At 44.1% G+C, this 13,174-nt stretch overlaps 1 protein-coding gene across 1 annotated transcript in view; it reads left to right on the forward strand.

Annotated features, from left to right (window-relative positions):
* SND1 (staphylococcal nuclease and tudor domain containing 1) overlaps positions 1-13,174 on the forward strand; it is a 412,206-nt gene that overhangs the window by 309,619 nt on the left and 89,413 nt on the right. Inside the window, exon 16 of the mRNA XM_054564546.1 lies at positions 3,182-3,291. Coding sequence (XP_054420521.1) covers positions 3,182-3,291 — 110 coding nt within the window. The remainder of the gene's footprint in view (positions 1-3,181; positions 3,292-13,174) is intronic.

Raw genomic sequence — 13,174 nt, forward strand, 5'->3', positions numbered from 1 at the left:
ATACTCGTGGGTAACTCAGTAATTGTTCGTTTCCCCTCTTTGTTCTTAATAGCCCTATGCCTGGGTTTAACTCTGATACCTCCTTCCACTGGCTCTGTTTTTAAGATGCAACATGTGTCTGTCTGTGCTAATAAGTAGTGTCAGCTAAGTCACATTTGACCCTGAGCTGAGATGGGACAGTGAAGTGGGTTATGATTGGGAAGGTGTGACTTCAGAGAAGACAAGTCAAAGAAAAGAATCAGGCCAGAGGAAAAGGAAGTAAATGATAAAAGCAGACATAATACTCTTGCTCTCAAGCAATTTTTATGTCCCCTCCCCGCCCCTCGCCCCATTCTCTCACCTACCTACTGCCTGACTGGAATTCGTATGCATGGACGTGTTTACTTTGTCCACTTAAAAAGGGCAGGAACACCGCCTACTTCAGCTTTCTCCTTTTGAACAGCTGGAGCTCAGCTGTGGGGTTGGAAAGCGGAGAAGCACCTAACGGTGGCCCTCTTTTGCCTTCGCGGCTGAGTGGAGTGGTTGAGCTTTGGTCACCACCGTCCCAGAGGACTCTCTTCTGAAAGACATTTTGAGTACATCTCAGCTTGACTTGTTTAAATCCCTGGGTTCATTGAGCCATCTTGTTGTCTGGATTCAGTCACTTGGTGGTCTCCTAGGATTCAGAGAGAGCTGGTAGGATCTCTTGAGATTTCAGGATACCAAGAAAGTGACAGAGGAGAGGAATAGGATGTATCCATCTACTCATCCAGTGAGACTCAGTTATCTTTTGTGCCTTTTTAGAGAAAGTTCTTTTCCCTAGTCCCTGCCGCCCAGAGAGTTGCTCTAGCCTCCTGTCCAGACTAGGCCCCTGTTCATACCAGCCCTACCAGCGCAGCCCAGTTAGCCCCAGCCAAATGGCTGCTAAGGGTAGAAACAAGGTGAACACTTACTTTAGCATTTTTCTTGTTTCTGCAGTGATGCTTTATTTACTAAGGTTATGTGGCCCAAAAGTTTAATAGAATTGTTTTTTTTTTTCCCTCTGACAATTCTTGTCTTGCTTAGTTTGCAGATATAAAGTGAAAAGTGTTTTTGGCTGTTGGTATTGTAAAAACCATAGGCCATCTTTCATTCTTTTTTACTCCAGCTCCATCTCTGCCTTCAAGGTTAGTCTCAGGCTCTTTGGCTCTATAAGTTTATTGCTGTCTGACAAATAAAAGTTTCACCTCCCCATGCTGGGAATGAGGCAGCCCTGTTGACCTTCTTACCTATATGAGACTTGGGGGGCGGGGGGCTTCAGCTATCCCATCTCGGCTTGGGTGGGAGAAGGCCCTGGCCATTAGCTCAAGCAGCTGCCCTGCTGTAGTTTCTCTCCTGATGATGTGTTCCCTGTCTAGCATTCCATTTGATTTGATATATTCCTTTTGTGGGGCCTTGAGGCTTAGAGAGAAAGCTCTTTTCTTGAGCTTCTGAAAACTCAAGGTATAAACTATTCCTCTTCCTCTGAGCTTTATGACCTTGAATCCGTGCTGTGGCCAGAAACATGAACAGACACCTGGCTTCATCCATAAGAGATTTACCTTCTGTGCCAGCAGTGGCTCCTTTTCTCCCAAAGGCTCCCCAGCAGATGTTTACAGTAGCCTAGATGCTCTGCTCCTTTGTTTCCCCATTGCCAGATCTCTTGTTCCTTCACCTCAGGCTGTTTGTAAATAAGAAGTAACACCTCACAGTTCTGCCTTATGGCAGCAGGAGCTACCAGCAGTGAATCAGAGACATGGGCCCTAAATGTGTCCTCCCCCTAATTTGATCGTTTTCTGTGTCTCTAGCCTAGTTCAACTTTTTACTGCAGTATGATTTGGGAGGAAATACGAATAAGTCTAATTTATACATCAAAACATGACCTGTTTGATGGCCTGTCACAGAAGAGCACTGTTAGCAGTAAATATATTTGCAGAGTGAATGATTGAATCAAAGAGAGAAAGAAAAGACAGTGTTTTTTTTAAAAAAAAATCTTTATTTATTGATGAGAGAGAGAGAGAAACATCAATTTGTTGTTCACTTACTTATGCATTCATTGGTTGATTATTACATGTTCCCTGAACAGGGATCAAACCCACAACCTTGGTATATCAGGACGATGCTCCTCTAACCAACTGAACAACCCAGCCAGGGCAGAAAAGGCAGTCTTAAGTTGGATAGTGAACACTTGTTTTGTATGAAATACTGTCTCTGGGTACAAAGAAGCATGAAGGATGGGATTCTGCCCTCAGGGATCTTACAGGCTAATTGTGGAGTGAAAGGTGCCTTGAGATTTTGAGCGTGGGTAACTGCCAAGAGTAATAATGATAATACTGATCAAATAATCATAGCTAAAATGCATTGAACCTTTCTATATGCCAGGTGCTGTGCTAAATATTATCTCCCCTAGTTCACACAACCATCATATGAAATAAATATGTTATTACACAAGTTTTACAAACAGGGCATTGGAGGCTTTGAATGATACAGCAACTTGGCCGAGGTCACAAAGCTAATAAGTGATAGAGTTAAGATGCCAATCCAGGTCTGTCTGACTCCAAATACCTGATACTTAATTAGTATTTTGTTTTTCTGTCTCTGGTTTTGAATGAAAAACTGGTGGTACTGTTGTCTAAAATACAGCCAGAGGACAGAAGGGAAAGCTTCTTTGAAGAGGAAAATGACACTGACTTAACACTTTGAATTCGATGGGAAAATCAGATAGTAAAGAGAAAACGTGTAGGAGTAGGCTAGAATGGCTCTCAGGATGCAGGACGCTGGTGCTATCAGTATAATCTAGGAAAGAGAGCCATTTATGTAAGTGATGGCTGAAATGGTGAGACTAGAACTATAAGGAGCGAGGAGTCCAAGGCGAGGACTCATCCCACAACTGCATGTGCGTGTGTGTTCCCTTTACACCTAACTTGGAACCCACTGGGTCCTCCTGACAGGTCCCAGACACTGTGACTGAGAGCTCCTCTCCTGCGTTGCTGCCATGACACTCTTGGTTTTTCCCACCTGGAGCAAATTAAACTCCCTTCTCCCACTGCCTCTACCGCATCTCAAATATGATGCCATTCTGATCTAGTGCCTGCCTTATTAGAAGTGTCCAGGGACCGTCCTTGCTGGGCACTACAACTAGTGGCCCTTTTTCTTCACTAACTTTCCTTTTCTCCTGACACAGGCATTGAATGCCCCAGAGGAGCCCGAAACCTCTCAGGCTTGGTGCAGGAGGGAGAGCCGTTCAGTGAGGAAGCAACACTTTTCACCAAGGAACTGGTGCTGCAACGAGAGGTAGGACATCTTCCTGGTTGCTTCTTGAATGAGGAGGGGTGAGAAAGTGGGCTTGCTTGGTCTGATGTTCCTCTGCTGTGTCAGAGACCAGTCTGTCACTTTTTCCAGTGCTCAGCCTTCCACATCCATGATCCATTCTGTGTCTGCCCACATCTTATTTCCTGGAGCCCTGAATCATTGGCCAGCCGCCTCCAAATTGCTCCTCACCACTGGTGTCCTGGGATGCATGGTGCTCAGGCGAACGTAGCCAGGATCCTGATGCAGAGAGCTTACAGCTTTGCAGTCCTCCTGCTTGGCGAATTAGCCTGAGCTGCCTGCTTCCAGCTGGATTTAGAAGCTTGACTAACCCTGTCAGGGGCCAATTTTCTTTGAACATTTATTTGTATCTTTGAGTAATTGCATTTTCTATAGTGAGTTTTCTGACTTAATTTAATTGTATTTCTGTTTCTGCCTGTTGGGCTGGCCCTTACAGGCTTCTCATCGGCTATGATGCCCATCTACCTGCTAATTTTTATTAAGTCATAGTCAACAGATATATCTTCTTTACAGGACTATGCCAGCCATTAATTCTACTAGGTGGGCACAAGAAAAGAACAGTGGGGCTAGTGTGCTGGGCTCAGGCTCAGGATTTTAGATCTCCCTTTGTCCTCATTTCTTTTAAATTCAAATCCATAGGGCCCCTCCAGCCTTCCTGCAGTATCATAATACACACAGTTAAAAGATGATGGGCTCCTAGAGGTTATCTTGTGCATGGGCCTTTTTAGATATTTGAGGTCAGGTGTGTGGGCCTCTTTGGAATGTTTAGTGATACAAGTACCTAAAATCTTCAGCATCTCTCCTTTTGATTTGAATCACCAGCAGGTATATTAGGTGTGAGAGGTAAAGGAGAACAAGCTAGCCCAATATGCTTATGTTGGACTATCCTGGCCTCAAGAGAACCACCACTTTTTTAATTCTCACCTGAGGACATACTTAATGATTTTAGGGAAAAAGGGAGAGAAACTTCCATGTGAGAGAAACATCAATCAATTGCCTCTCGTACACACCCCTACCAGGGACTGAACCGGCAACCCGGGCATGTACCCTGACTGGGAATTGAACTTGTGACCTTTCGGTTTACTGAACAACACTCCAACCAACTGAGCCACACTGGCCAGGGCAAGAGAACTACCACTTTGACTCCTGACTAAACAGTACTCTTTGCTGTTGGTTGCTACCTCTATAGGATTTCTCCAGCACTTGGCCATCTCATTTCGTGAAGGCAGTGTGGCAAAAGAAATTCTGAATTCTTAGTTTGAGAGACACGGATTCCAATTCTCAAACATCAGCTGCAACAACCTGGGTATCGCTTCACATTTCTTGGCCATCTGTACACTGAGGGGTGGGACCCTTCATTATACCCTTAGTTGTCTTACCAGTTTCACATTGTCCTCTATTTTGTTTTTGTAAGAGTCATTTATGTTTGTGCCCTGGCTGGTGTGGCTCAGTAGACTGAGTGCTGGTCTGCAAACCACAGGGTCGCCAGTTCGATTCCCAGTCAGGGCACATGCCTGGGTTGCAGGCGAGGTCCCCAGTAGGGGGCCTGCAAGAGGCAACTACACATTGATTTTTCTCTCCCCCTTTCTCCTTCCCCTCTGTCTAAAAATAAATAAAATCTTTTTTTTTTAAGTGAAGCATTTATATTTGTGAAGAAATCCTATATTGCCATGCAAAGTGCTTTCCCCCTCCCCCCTATTTTGTGACTGCACAATGGAGCTTGACTTTTTATCAATTAAAGATAGAGTTCAAACACTCCAGCTGTCTATCAATAACTTACAATTTTTGAAGTGGCCCGGTGATTAGGTAGAAGGGGCCAACATTGTAGAATTTTCCTCTATGAGGGCCTTTGAATAAGGAACTACAGAGAAGTTTCATATTGGAGTAAGCAGGTGAGTCCATTCAGTGTCATGACTTAAAGACATTACAGAGGAAGGAGCAACAGATGCTTGTTTGTTGTTTTTCTCCAAAGCGGGGGAAAAACCCACTGCTTTGGATTGCCTGAGACATTTGTTAGTTACATTCTCATCACTTAACTATCTCAGTCACACTTCTGTTCTGCCCCCCATTTTTCACTGTAGTCATCTTCCTGTTGTTTCTCATCTCCTAAAGCTTCTTTCCCTTTCTTTTTCAACTCTTGTTTCCTCAGCCACTTTTCTTCCTGATCATGTTTCTGGCCCGCTGGTGATACCCAAAAGCACAAGGGGGTCAAAGAGAATACTGACCACTAAAAGGAGTGAGTGGCCCAAAGCTCTTTTACTCTCTCATGGTTATTATGACCTTACCTTTGTTTGTATATTTGCTGATATTTGACTGTTGAAAAAGATAAAAAATTTTTCTCCATCTTCTTTGATGCCCCAGGCATGTGAGTTTGCAGATCCTTAGTCTAATCCAGAGTTGATATTTATCTTTCATGTTTGTAGTATCCCAGTCTTTCATAGCCCTAAGTTGTGGGTAGGGGGGGTCTCAATAAAGAACTTTCCTGCATTTTCTTAGCTGCTCATTTGATTGCTTGGGCTGACTGTTTTGAAAGATCTTTATCCAGAGGAAAGGCAACTATGGGCTAAACTACAGGTAATTTGGAATTTTGACTAAAGAAACCAGTTGTAGCCTATTCTTCTGGGCATTTTCCTTTATATGATATGTGAAAACTATTTTTTGAACAGTGAAGGAAGGGAAGTTTTTGTTTTGTTGCAGGTTTATTCATTTGCTTTCACCTGTATAGTATCTTCATTTTTATTCCCTACGTTGTTCTGTGGAACTTTCCTCTTTGCCCTCCTTTCCTCAGCCCTGAAGAATCTAGCAAACTGGATGCATTGTTACTCCTGGATACAGAGGTCCTTCCCACCTTTAGGAAAAAGTACCATGTAATTTCCTGGATGCCTGAGTGTGGGTCTACAGCCTCCTACCTCATGCAGTTCTTACCTTCAGGGCAGCCTCCACTGTGCCGCGTTCCACTCCAGGAACTCTTCCGGAGTCAAGCTGCTGCTGCGATGGCTGCAGCTGAACTGATGTTTTATACCTTGCTCCTATCCCCTTGAGAGTCAGATTTGGCTCAGATAACTATGTATTATGAAGGTGTGATTGTCCTTGACCCTGTCCTATTCCTCCCCTTGAAACATTTCTTTTAATTATCTTACTTTTGGCCAAAATTTCTCTACATGCTTTTCCCAGTCACTGTAAACCTTCATTATCATGTAGGAAAGGAGAAGCACACAAGTATCTTGATTTCACCGCCTCTCCTGGGCCCCTGTGTAGATACCACAGAGGCATGGCCAGTGTTGGACTCCCACATATGAACGAGTAACTGACTTGAGGATATGGAGTGGGGGAGGTACTGTCTAGTGGATACTGCCCCTAGGTCAGCCCTCTGCCAGGGAGGGGACGGAAAGCTGGGGAGCAGGGTGACTGGCCCTGAAATGTAATTCCCTGTTTATGAATAAAGTACGATGTCTTGGCTATGGGTAGCCAGCCCAGGAATTGCTGCCTGTCTCTTTTTGTTTTTTAAGTGAAGAGAGAAATGTAGTCTTTTCATCCATTCCTCATGTGGAGCCTGCACAGTCTCAGATGAGTCTCTTCTTTGCATTTCAGATGTTCTCCCTCACCCCCCTTTAACTTGAGGCCTGACAGCCCTGCTTTCCGTAATGTGTTTATCGTCAGCATGGAGCTGGTGACATTTCTAGCCATCACTCAGCTTCACTTTCCTGAGCATCTCCCCTCCATTTTTTTTTTTTCTCCATTTTATTACGTGGTTCTTCTCTTCAGCCTTTGGTTTTTGTTCCTTTCCCTGAGTTTGGGGTCTGCAAGGACTGTTCCAGGTTGAGGTCTAGGTGGTCCGGTGTGCTTGCCCCAGGGTTAAATACCTGATTGCCTCTTTCCTGATTCCCTTTGTCACCTTGGGGGCCAAAGCAGCCAAGGAACTCTCAAAGAAATTCACTTATTTTTACTCAGAGACAGATAAGCTCAACAGTTCCTTCCAGGCTGACTCAGATGGTGTATTGCAGGGGTGGGCAAATCTGCCAGTTTTTATAAATAAAGTTTTGTTGAAACCCAGGCACACTAATTGTTCTGTGTATTTTCTAAGGCTGCTTTTGTGCTGTACAGCAGAGTTGAGTAGTTATAACAGTCTATGGCCTGCAAAGCTTAAAATATTTACTATCTGTCCCTTTATTTAAAAAGTTTGCTGACCCCTGCTGTACAGAGTTGGGTTTAAATGGCTTGTTACGAGTTTGCTCTTGTGCCCGCTGCCTTTGAAGCTGGACTGCTTCTGAACCATACACTGTGAGATCATTGTGTCTTGTTTGTTGCTATAGCTGTCACTGTGAGCTATGAGTGCCGTGTCCCTTTTAACAGCATGTGCTTGGTGACACCTCCCCCATCCCGCCGCCACCCCCCCCTCCCCACCCCCCCCCCCCCCCCCCGCCAGCAACCCTCTTGCAGGCAATCCCCTGCCATGCTGTCAAGGATAGGAAGATCTGGGGTAATTTCCCAGATGGGGAACTGTGTTCATTGCCAGCATCTTCTAGAAGTAGGGACAGGTAGCATTAGCTAATGGGTGGATAACCAGCTTAAGAATGCAGACTGCTAGGTTTTCACACTCCAGCTACCATGTGGTCCTGGGTAAATGATTCCTGCCTTGGTATTCCTGACTAAGACATTGATCTAGCAGTCCCCAGCCATCCTCTTCTTATGGGGCCCTTCCTGTGAGTAAAACAGTGACTTGGGACCTCTTCACACCTTCTTGCCAGAAGGCCAGCAAGCCAGCACTCACTCACTGACCAGCTGTGGCCTAGACAGCACTGGGATCACTCTTAGGGAAACCTGCACTTTGAGACAAGCAACGGTCCAGTGATATTAAAGGAATCAGTACCCCAATCTAAGCCTCTTCACAGTTCCAGGCTGTGGGAAGTGCAATTCCCCGGGGTCGGGGGCAGGACATGGAGGCTTGGTGATCATTTCCAAGGACTTTCTCAGTGACCCCTTAGTCCTCTCTGAGATCTCAGAATTGCCCTTTGCTGCCGCCTGGAAAATGATGTCCTCATGCTGGACAGCCTGAGCTGAAAACTCAGCCTGCTGCCCTGACCTATTTCCCTTCTTCCTGCTGGCATGAAAGGGAGGATGTCCCCCTGGGGAGCTCATTCTGCAGGCTACAGTGGCCAGGGCACAGTCCTGGATTCCCTCTCTCCCACTGCCCCCTGCTTTTATACAAACAAAGATGCATAAAAGCATTACAAGCAGCTGTTGCTGTTTGAAGAATGTGTATTTATGTTCTGGGAACACGGACTCAGCAGTGAATATTGTTATGTATTTATGGAGGGGCATTTGTCTGGAAAGAAAACTTCAAAAGGAAAGCGTTTTATCTCCTTTGTTTGAGCACCAAGTGTCCAGCATCTTGTCTGAAAAAGATAACTCTGTCCTCCCCCACATTTTCCCACAAGCACTGTAGTATATGCTTGCTCACTCTTCCTGTTCCCATCTGTCTGTAGGCCCTTCTCTGTCCAGGTGACACATGGGAGGAGGATCAGTAGCAAAGTTGTGTCTGGATCAAAGTGGTGCGGATAGTTCCGGCCACAGGGAAATCTGTGAGGGCGAAGGACACCTGGTATGGGCGAGGTCAGTGACACAGTGCTCTCCGGCTCTCCCTGAGTGCCGTGCCCCCTTGGAACCCTCACTGAGCCACCAATAGTAACCTGATGGAAAAGTAACCCGGCTGTCCGGCGATGTTTCATGTGTTTGCAGAAAGATACCCTTCTCCAGATTATCTCTGCCACTGCCCAGGGAAGAGGGAATGCAGTAAGGCCTGTTCTCCAAACAGCTCTTACCCCACGAGGTGTGAGAGGTTATGTGGGGGCTAGGCTCTCCTCACCTCCCCACACTCCTGACAGTTCATCACCCACCAGGGGTCTTTAAGTTTTTCCATTTAAAGCTCTTTTTTTTGAAGAGGGCTCAGGTAAAAATCTCTGTCTTAATCGTGATCACACTTTCATTTTACATAGCATTTTCTAGCATAACAGTGCTTTGATACTTCATTTTGATCTCATAGCAAGCCTATAAGAAAAAATACCCCAATTTTACAGTTCAGGAAACTGAGATGCACAGTGGCCTATCTCTGTTCACAGAGCTTGTTATAGGACAACTAACCAAAACCGAAAAGTCTACATATCAAAGTGCGTGCTTTTTCTTCCCAAACTTTGCCTCTAGAAGGTGATCATTCTTTTCACTATATTTTATCACTTCTCAGCTTTCAAATATCTGGAACTAGTTAATTTGTAAAGGACTTCTCTGAAGGTCCAGCATTGACTATGAGTTCATTTCAAGTAAGGAACCAGAGTCTGATTCTGGATGCTCACAAGACTGCATAGGGATCTGAGGCAGTGATTTTCAACCGGCGTGGTGCAAGAATTTTTAAAACATACAATACCTAACTAGCAATATTTAGTCAGGGGCACTGACTTTTTTTTCCCCCTTACTTAGATCAGTGATTTTCAACCTTTTTTATCTCATGGTACACATAAACTAAAAATCTGCAGCACACCAGAAAATACAATTTTTGCTGGTCTGACCAAAAAAAAAAATAGATATAATTTTGATTCATTCACACCACACGGCTATTATGTTGGTCTTTGTCATTTTTTTTTAACAACCTAAGGAAAAAGAGATCAGTGGCCCTGACTAAATAGTCAGATATTGCATGTTTTAAAAATCCTTATGGCACAACATTGTGCCTCTTGGGGCATACTGGTTGATAATTACTGATTTATGGAATTTGCTGGGGACATACCTCCCCAAAATACTTGCTCTGCTCCTGTTTCAGTTCTTATGTCTTCTGACATCCTCATTCCCGCTGCATCTGTTGTTTGACCTTTGTGGGCAGTACTTTTTGTATGATGATTCCCTTATAACCTGTTTTTCTTCAGTTTGATCATATATGTGATCAGTAGGAAACAGGACTATGTATATCTATAATCCTACTTCTAATCTTAAAAGACAAATCTGGCAGAGTACATTGTTTATAAATCTATAACTCACCACTGCCTCTGGGATAAAGTCTAATTTCCTTAGTTTATACATATCCTTGATTATCTGTCCAACCTCATGTCTCACCACTACTTGTTTCATAGAAGCTGTACCTCATCAGAGCTGACCTTATACTCATATATATCATGCCATTTTATCGCTCCGATCCCTTAGGTCAACTTAAGCTTTCTACCCAGTATTATCAACCACCCCCCTTCCTGCCTTCTTATTCCTACCTGCCCTTCAAGACACATCCACTTTTCTAGGAAGCTCTCACCTGATCTCTCAGGCTGAGTAAGATGCCCTTCCTTCAGTCCCCATAGCACCCCATGCAGACATCTGTCATGTCCTGACCAACGATGTTGAAGGACCTGTATTGTTCTCCCCACTAGGTTGTAAGCAACTCAAAAACAGGAACTTGCTTTTGTCTTGTGTTCTATGTATGTTTGCCTAGTATATAAGAGATACTCAATAAATAGATATTGGTTAAATAAACTGATTCCCTGTGACCCAATTCTAGAAATTAGGAAGTAGAACTGTTCTTTTGTCCTTTATAGTTCTTTGGGAAAACTCTATATAAATTCAGCATTTGTGGGGCAGAGAGGAAGACTCTAGAGCATGAGTATTGAAGCTGGCCACACAGCTGCTAATTCAAGAACTCACTGAAAAAGTCTTATTACCAAGACCTGACTATGGACTTACTATGTAAGGTACCCTGACCTCTCCCCATCTGTCCAACCAGAATACTTAAAGGTAGTGAAATAATAATGTGTGAGTACTTAAAAAAAATTCCAGTGTTCAAAAAGAAAGCATTAGTGTCCCTTCATCACTCTCCTAATTTAGGCTATTTGTCTCTTTCCCTCCCTGCTTCTGTTGTTGTGAATCAAACTATTAATGAGGTGAAGGACTTATTTTGAAGTTCAAATCAACAAATCCCTGTTCAGTGATAGGCTGTAAGCACCATAAGAAAACTAGACTGTTATCTGCCCGCTTAGAGCCCCTTCATTTCTGAGCTTTTGGCCCTTGCCAAGTATCTCTAAAAGCCCTAGAAGTAGGGCCCTCTAATCCCATTCCAGTCCCAAAACGCAAATGGCATTACAATGAGAAGAGGTGAGGTTAAAATGAAGAAAGGGGGATACTATCACATTGCCCTTTTTTCTTTTTTGCTGGCTGCTGAGTCTTCTCTGTCAGCTTTTAAATTCAGTAGCTTCCCCAAGCAAGCTCAGCAGCATTATTTGCTGGTGGGTGCTGGTGGGTGCCAACAGCGTGCTGGCTCCAGTGGGATTCCTTTCTGCAAAGCTGCTGGCTCAGCTAGGCTGGTGTCTATTTCCCTGTTCTTCTGCTTGGGACTTTCATAGCCAGTCAAGCATAGAATTGCATCCATTCTTCTGAAATAGCTGCTGGGCCTAATTTTTCATTGGCTTGGCCATGATCCTATTACCTGTAATTATGTCATACAGGCTGACTGTTATAGGTTGGATAGGCCTCACTGCCCTCCAGAGGCCAGTGCTCACATCCCAGACTGGCTCTTGGGGTTGAGGGAACAATAAGGCAAAGTAAGGCTTAGGACCTCAAGATACTTGGCCTCCAAGAGACATGTAGGAAGGTCTCAAGGATATAATTCTATCCCAGGGAAGAAAATCCTTTCCAGCAGAGGGAATCTTCCTTCCCCCTGGGGAGCCGGTCCCTACTGTTGTAAACTCTTCCTTAAGAGACTTTTGTGTTTTTTTCTGCCAATTCAATTTGTTTTCCTTACTGTTCACACCAGTAAGAGGAGATAAGAGGTATTAGTCCTTAGACCTGACAAATTCCGTTTTCTCCACAAGCAGAAGCCTTAGTGATGCCAAGGCAAGCCCCGGCCACTAATTTTTCTGCTCTATCTTTAGTTCTGACCCACATCAGTGTCCCAAACATGACTTCCTCTTGCATCTTTCTACTAGAGTAGTCCACAGTACTTACTGTGAACCTCATCTCATTTGAGGCCTGGAAGTGAATATAGTGGGCAGTGATTACCATTGGAGAATGTTTTACTGGTTCACTTTAAAATTATCATTACAAACAAAAGGTCATGAAAATCCTTCAAACAGAACCTTGCTAAGCAGAACCACCCCTGCCACCTGTTGTATTTGATTTTGTCCACCTATTTGCCATAAAATGATGTTCTTTATGAGCTACCCCTGTGGAAGACAGCTGTTGCCAGGCACATTTAGTCTCCTGGTCTACCTTCCGTATAGCTATGTAGAGCCTATGAGCCGGAACAATTGGAGAAATGCTATCAAGAGGTAAGAGACCGTTGGGCTCCTCAGAAGTGAGGATTGTGCACAGAGGGCTGAATGCCATTTATTTTAATTAGATATATTAGATGCCCCTAGTAACAATTCCTTGTTTCTCTTACCTCTTCAATTATCCTGAATACTCAATACTCACTGCTTCTTAAGCTTTGGTAAGTGTACTGTTCGTTTTTTAGTTTGTTTGTTTTTAAGGAAGCTAATATTCTGAATATAGTAAAAGAGAGCTCAAGAAAAGCAACTCAGAATTTTTGTTTTTTAGGTGAAATCCCTTATTATGATGTCTGTCCACTTGCTTCTGGAGGCCTAGTTTGGAAAATAGTTCTCTGTTTCATTAATGTCTTCTGACTAGCAGATCACACAAAAGATGACCTCATACAGACTTGCCCGCCCTCTGCAGAACTTCACACAGGACCCTAACACCCATGTAGACTTGCGAGTAAGCTTTCATGTTGGCATGTTCGGGGGTCTTCAGGCCTCATCCCTCCCTGTTCTGTTTGTCTTGAGCATTCCCAGACATTCCCACTGCCTATGTTAATTTC

Source organism: Pteronotus mesoamericanus, unplaced genomic scaffold (genome assembly GCF_021234165.1).
Source record: "Pteronotus mesoamericanus isolate MK-2021 breed Mesoamerican mustached bat unplaced genomic scaffold, CSHL_Meso_final scaffold_85, whole genome shotgun sequence".
NCBI lineage: Eukaryota > Metazoa > Chordata > Mammalia > Chiroptera > Mormoopidae > Pteronotus > Pteronotus mesoamericanus.